The sequence below is a fragment of the Salvelinus sp. IW2-2015 genome, linkage group LG35 (genome assembly GCF_002910315.2).
Source record: "Salvelinus sp. IW2-2015 linkage group LG35, ASM291031v2, whole genome shotgun sequence".
NCBI lineage: Eukaryota > Metazoa > Chordata > Actinopteri > Salmoniformes > Salmonidae > Salvelinus > Salvelinus sp. IW2-2015.
The window spans coordinates 1,662,820-1,670,201 of NC_036874.1; the positions used below are offsets into that span (position 1 = coordinate 1,662,820).

The 7,382-nt window shown below is 50.7% G+C and overlaps 1 protein-coding gene and 1 long non-coding RNA gene across 2 annotated transcripts in view; both read left to right on the plus strand.

Moving 5' to 3' along the window:
• LOC111958982 (uncharacterized) overlaps positions 1–4,283 on the plus strand; it is a 6,181-nt gene extending 1,898 nt beyond the window's left edge. The window contains exons 2-3 of the long non-coding RNA XR_002876603.2: positions 3,990–4,074; positions 4,192–4,283. This is a non-coding gene — a long non-coding RNA (uncharacterized lncRNA). The remainder of the gene's footprint in view (positions 1–3,989; positions 4,075–4,191) is intronic.
• Positions 1–7,382, plus strand: part of LOC111958611 (collectin-12) — a 58,036-nt gene that overhangs the window by 23,277 nt on the left and 27,377 nt on the right. The window contains exon 4 of the mRNA XM_023979874.2: positions 4,324–4,518. Coding sequence (XP_023835642.2) covers positions 4,324–4,518 — 195 coding nt within the window. The remainder of the gene's footprint in view (positions 1–4,323; positions 4,519–7,382) is intronic.

The following is a 7,382-nucleotide window of genomic DNA, read 5'->3' on the forward strand; positions in this document are numbered from 1 at the left end:
CTGTCTGTCTATGTGTCCTATCTATCTACTCTATCTGTCTGTCTTGTGTCTGTATATCTATCTGTCTATCTATGTGTTGTGTCTGTCTGTTCTGTCTATCTGTAATGACTCTATCGGTCTATCTATCTGTCTGTCTATCTGTTTGTAATATCTATCTGTTCTGTATGTCTATCTGTTGTATATCTAATCTGTCTGTATGTCTATCTAATGCTCGTCTTGTATTTCACCAGGCTTGGGTGACAGTCCAAGTTAAATAACTCCGGTTAGTAGACCCTTACTCTTAAATAGCACCCTAAACACACAGGAGTGTCCTGGTCAGGGTTGGGATTAACGTTAGTGTCCGGGGTCGGGGTTGCGGATTAGAGTTAGTTGTCCCGGCGTCGGGGTTGGATTAAGAGTTAGGTCCGGTCGGGGTTGGATTAGAGTTTTCCTGGCCGTCAGGGTTGGGATTAGAGTAGTGTCCTGGGTCAGACTGAAAGGCAGCTCCGGACTGAAGCAGCTCGGACTGCAGGCGGTAGCTCCCGACTGACGGGCTAGCTCGACGTAGCCGGACGAGGCCGGACTGATGGGTAGCTCCGGACTGAGGGGTGCTCCGGACTGAAGGCGGTAGCTTCCGGACTGAGGGGTCTATCTCAGGACTGAAAGGCAGCTCGCGCGTACTGAAGGGCAGCTCGGATTGACGGGCAGCTCCGGACTGACGGGAGCTCCGACTGACGGGCAACTCCGACTGACGGGAACTCCGACTGAAGGACAGCTCAGGACTGAGGGCAGCTCCGGACTGCGGCAGCTCGGACTGAAAGCGCTCGGACTGAAAGGCAGCTCCGGACTGGGGCGGCTTCTGGCAGCTCCTGATGGCGGGCGGCTCTGGAGCTCCTGACGGGGCGGCTCTGCGGCACCTGACTGCGGGCGCTCTGCGGCTCCTGAACTGCCGCGCGGCTCCGACGCTGCGTGGCGGCTCCTGACTGGCGGCGGCTCTGGCGGCTCCTGACTGGTGCGGCCTCTGGCGGCTCCAGATGGCGCGGTCTGGCGCCAGACTGGCGGGGGCTTGCGCTCCGACTGGCGGGCGGCTCTGAGCCCCTGACTCGGGCGCGCTCTGGCAGCTCCTGACTGGCGGGCGGCTCGTGCGGCTCTGCTGGCGGGCGGTCTTGCAGCACCTGACTGGCGGGCGCTCTTGCGGCTCCTGACTGGCGGGCGGCTCTGGCGGCTCCTGACTGGCGGGCGCTCGGCGGCTCTGACTGGCGGGCGGCTCTGCGGCTCCTGACTGGCGGCCTCTGGCGGCTCGCTGCTGGCGGGCGCCTGCGCGCTCCAGACTGGCGGGCGCTCTGGCGGCTCCAGACTGGCGGGCAGCTCGGCGGCTCCAGATGGCGGGCGGCTCTGGCGCTCCTGACTGGCGGCGCTCTGCGCCACCTGACTGGCGGGCGGCTCTGGCAGCCCTGGACTGGCGGCGGCTGGGCACCTACTGCGGACGCTCTAGCGGCTCAGACAGACGGCGGCCTGGGCTCGACGAGCGGCTCAGGCGGCCTGAGACGGCAGCTCAGCGGCGTGGCAGACGGGCAGCTCAGGGCGCTGGACAGACGGGCAGCTCAGGCGGCGCTGGACAGACGGCAACTCAAGCGGCGCTGTAGACGGGAGCAGAACAGGGCATACTGGACCCTGGAGGCGCACGTAGGCCTGGTGCGTGGCCGAACTGGTGGTACCGGCTGGGAACAAAGCTCCTCAAGCTAGTGCGGGGAGCAGGAACAGGGCATACTGGACCCTGGAGGCGCACTGGATGCCTGGGCGTGGTACCGCACTGGTGGTCCTGGGCTGAGGACACGCACCTCAGGGCGAGTGCGGAGGGAGAAACAGGCGTACAGGGCTCTGGAGGCGCACTGATGCCTGGTGCGTGTACCGGCACTGGTGGTCCTGGGCTGGGGACACGTACCTCAAGGCGAGTGGGGGTGCTGGAATGGAGCCTGGTTCGTGGCACCGGCACCGCACCGCGAGGACTGATGCGAGGGCTGCCACAGGAGAGCTGGTGCGTGGGGCTGCACAGGAGAGCTGTACGTGGGCTGCCAACAGGAGTGCAGGACTAGGAAGTGCACAGGAGGCCTGGTGCATGGGACTTGGCACTGTCATTACCAGACGGTTAGCACGCACCTCAGAGACGGTATGGAGAGCTGACTCAGGTACTTCAAATCCCGGACACGCTCCGTCGGGCGGATGTCGGTCTCAGCACCAACACAGCAACTCCCTCATTCACTTCTCCTCCAATTTCCCCATTAATTCCTTCACATCTCTGTTTCACTCCCCTTGCTCACCTCCAATTCCACCCCGACTGCTCTGGTTCCATCTTCGGCTCCTCACGGTAAGCACGGGAAGTTGGCGCAGGTCTCCTACCTGAACTCGCCACACTCCCCGTGTGCCCCCCAATACATTTTTGGGGCTGCCTCTCAGTTCCAGCCGCGCTGCCGAGCTAGCTCCTCATAATACCGCCTCTCGGCTTTCGCTGCCTCCAGCTCTGCCTTGGGGCGGCGATATTCACCCGGCTGTTCCCATGGTCCCTTGCCGTCTAATATTTCCTCCCAAGTCCATCGCCCACAAAGCGCTGTTTCCTTCCTTTCACGCTGCTTTGGTCCGGTTGTGGTGGTTATTCTGTCACGTTCGTCGTATGGAGGAAGAGAGAAGAACAAGGCGCAGCGTGATCCGAATACATTCTTCTATTTATTAACACGAAACGAAGAACACTAAAAAAACTAATCAAAACAACAAAACAAACGTGAAGCTATATATATAAAGTGCAGACACAAGCAACCAATACATAGACAATAACCCACGAATACCCAACGAATATGGCTGCCTAATATGGTTCCCAATCAGAGACAACGATAAACAGCTGCCTCTAATTGAACCAATCTAGGCAACCATAGACATACAAACACCTAGACTAGTAAACACCCATAAACATACAAAACCCCTAGACAAGCAAAAAACACTACATCCCCATGTCACACCCTGACCTAACCAAAATAATAAGAAAACAAAGATAACTAAGGCCAGGCGTGACACACTGAGATATCGCCTGCCCAATTCAGGATTTTCCACTGGAAATCCCTTTTCAAATATATTGAAAATCGACACTGTTCAATGCAGTATAATATGTTGGCGCTGGCAATGGACACTATTGGGAAATCCCTATTATATATATTGACATTGGAGACTGTCAATGTCGTATATACATGTTGGCAACATATTGTATGTGTAATGGGCACTTTCGATTAACTATATATTACAATGGGCATTTACTATCACAAATTGACATGCTGTTACATTGCTGCTATTTCTTTCTCTCCCTCACTGCTGGGTTGATTTCAGCCTGTCTATTTGGTGGTGGTAAATAACTCTTAAATACATTGGAAATGGACAGTGTCCATTAACATTTGCAGTATGAATGTGACACTGGCAATATATCATACGGCCAATGGACACTGTCCAATAGCAATATATTACAATTGCATTTACCATCACGAATTGGACATGCAGTTAAAGGGCTTAAATGAATAAAGTCCACTACAGGGACACTGTACAGTACATGTATACTCTAGGGTTGACTGACGGGTACCTGACTGGACTGACTGGCTGACTGGTAGTTGACTACTGCGCGTTACCTTACTGGCTTGACTGACTGATTAACTGGCTGACTGGTTACCTGGCTGACTGGCTGGCTGACTGGCTGGCTTTACTGGTTCCCTTACTGACTAACTGGCTGACTGGTTACATGACGGACTGACTGACTGGCTGACTAACTGGGTGGCTGACTTACTAGCTGGCTGACTACTGGTTACCTGGCTAACCTGCTGACTGGCTAGCTGGTGAATTGCAGGCTGATGAATTGGCTGACTAGTTACCTGACCTACTGACTGCGGCTGGCTGACTAGTTTCCTTACTGACTAATTGGCTGAATGGTTACTTTGACTGACTGACTAACTGGCTGTCTGTTTTCGTCCTAGTGGTCCAGCGAGTGGACAACGTGACAGAAGAGATGCAGAACTATGGTGAAGGTCACAGCGGTGGAAACAGACTTGAAGAAGCTTGGTGAGTCTTCAGGGTGCTAGTGTGACATTCTGTTGTTACTCTATGACTGTTGTTGTTGTTTTGATGATGTTGTTATGTTGTTGTTGATGATGTTGTTGATCGTTGTTGATGATGTAGACGACCAGACAGGGGAGAAGGCCGACAACGCCAGCAGTGATATCTCAACCTTTAAGTCAGACATCCAAACGCTTCAGAGCCAGCTAGACAACGTGTCCCGAGGGCCTCTACTAACGTGCTGTGCTGAATCAGCTACAGGTCACAGGAGAGGACATGCAGAGTAGCAGGCGTCCCTACAGAGTTTACTGGACGCAGCACTGCCTCACTACACAGTGTCAACACTACCCTGGCCTCATATGGAGGGATAATAGGAGGGCTGCAGACAGATTTCCACCAGGCTGCAGGACAGACTCCAGGCGACAAGTCCGGGAGCAGGGGCAGACACAGGTCTAGTATCTGTTAAAAACAAAAAACAACATTTTAAGTAGGAAGTAGGCATTGATCTGAAGCTGAAAAAGAAAGGAAATTCACATGTGTTCGACACAGTCAGTCATATAGATATAGAGGTCTATAGAGCCTGTCTGCATTCCTGATTTCGGTATCTGTTAGCTTACCTGTGTGATATTCAATTAAGCTCAGAACCACTTGTTTTGCAAACATGGTCCTGTTTTATCAAATGCTGTGCTGCACAATGGACAGATCACTACCTCTGTCAAATTACTATTGTAGCTTAATAACCACTTGAGTGTCACCTGAATAATTCTCCTTGAAMGAATGTACTGGCAATTCTTCAGAGGTCACTGATAGCACACGCTGAAATCAAACGGAAGTACAAGGGGCTGGACTTTCGTTGCGCAAGGCGGAAGAATTACAACGTAACACAGGAAAAACAAAATGGCTGTTTTCCCTTTGTTAGCTTAGCATCTAGTGCAAGCTAATCCTACTTTGTACACTTTCAGGCATAACATAGGATCCCCTTCAYCAAGGGAAAGGTTTGACTTATAACGTATTATGTTKAAACCCTTTTCGGCGTTATTTTGACGATGTTTTAACCGGAACGCTCAGCAAACAACAAAATGCACCGTGGTCTACTCGTGTGGAAATGCAAGAGAGAGAGATAATTATRGCTGGTCAAGCTAATATCTACTCAATTGCAATCGGCTGGCTCTTTGTCCTCGCTCGAGAAATTAATAATGACCGAGCCTACCCGCGGAGGCAGAAATAGCCCTTCGTTTGGCCAAACAAAACGCTTATTCTCGAATTCTATAATTAGCTTTCTCACCCAAGTACTAGAAAGTATAGTTTACACTACCCACTGGCTACGTCAAAGAACAACACGGCAGTCGAGGCAGTCTTCAGCACACACACACAGACACCACTAATTCCTGTCTAACTCCAATAATGGTATAATAAACTGGTGTAGTATGTAATTCTGCTTTTTATATAGCTGAATCAAAATGAAAGCGTCATCCTATTTTAGATCCTCACAACGGGCGTCATTATGTCGTGTCTTGCTATGCCGGAGTAAGTGATATGACTGCTATTTTATTAAATAATTAATATACCTGATTAAACTATCATTATGTAAATGTTATTAACTAGAAAGTCGGGGCACCACAAAAATGTTTATAGAGCTGTTTCTTCCAATTAAACTCTTAACTTCACTAGGGTAGGGCAGCATTTGAATTTTGGATGAAAAGCATGCCCAATTTAAACTGCCTGCTTCTCGGCCGAAGATATGATATGCATATAACTGGTAGATTTGGATAGAAACACCTAAGTTTCCAAAACTGTTAAAATAGTGTCTGTGAGTATACAAGAACTGATTTGGCAGGCAAAAACCTGAGAAAAATCCATTCAGGAGAGTAGTTTTTTTTGGTTTTTGTAGTTTTCTATCAATTGCCATTACAGTATCATTGACTTAGGACTCAAACTGCAGTTTCTATGCCTTCCACAGTCTTTAGAAATAGTTTCAGGCTTGTATTCTGAAAAAATGAGAATAAGAGCATTCGGAATGACTGGACGCTAAAGTGTCGCAGAGCTTTTTCATGCGCTCGACAGAGAGAGGCAATTCTTGTTTACCTTTTAAATTGACACACGTTATTTCCGGTTGAAATATTATTATATTTAGGCTAAAAACAGCCTGAGATTGAATATAAACATCGTTGTGCATGTTTCTATGAACATTACGGATACAATTTGGATTTTTTCTTCTTCTTGACTGCGTTTAGCCTGTGGATCTGAAGAAAACGCATGAACAAAACGGAGGTTTTGTATATAAGAGACTTATCGAACAAAATAAAACATTTATTTGTAACGCTCGTCTTTATGTGGAAGAGAGGAGGACCAAGGCGCAGCGTGGTGAATGTTCATGATGTTGAATTTAATGATTTATCCAACTAAACAGAACACTGACAAAATACCAAAATAACAAAACGACGTGAACAGACCTGAACTTGTAAACAATAAAAACATGAACGCACGAACAGGAACAAATGAACGAAACGAAACGAAACAGTACCGCTGTGCGAACAACACAGACACAGCAACAATCACCCACAAACAAACAGTGAGAAACAGTCTACCTTAATATGGTTCCCAATCAGAGGGAAACGTAAAACACCTGCCCCTGATTGAGAACCATATTCAGGCTAGTTGACAACCCTAAACCAAACATAGAAACACATAACATAGAATGCCCACCCAAGCTCACGTCTGACCAACTAAACAAGACTAAACAAAGGAAATTAGTCAGGAACGTGACAGTACCCCCCCCCCCCCCCAAAGGTTGCGGACTCCGGCGCAAAACTGAACCTATAGGGAGGGTCTGGTGGCATTTGTCCACGGTGCGCGCTGGCTCTGGACGGGCCCCCACCCCACCATAGTTAACCCGCTTCCGTGGCCCCTCCTAATGGCTACCCTCCATATAACCCCACTGGATTAAGGGCAGCACCGGACTAAGGGGCAGCACGCGACTAAGGGGCAGCCACCGGACTGAGGGCAGCAGCCGGACTGAGGGCAGCTCCGGCTGAAGGGGCAGTCCGACTAGGGGACTTCGGCATCGCCAGCGTGACAAGTAGCTCTGGCAGCTCCTGGCTGACTGACGACTCTGTCAGCTACCTGGCTGACTGACGGCTCTGGCAGATCCTGGCTGGCTGCCGGCTCTGGCAGCCTTCTCTGGCCTGGCTGGCGCGGCTCTCGCAGCTCCTTGTCTGGCGGGCGGCTCTGCAGCTCCCTGTCTGGGCGGGCGGCTTCTGGCAGCTGCCTGTCTTGGCGGGCGGCTGGCAGTCCTGTCTGGCGGCGTTGGCAGC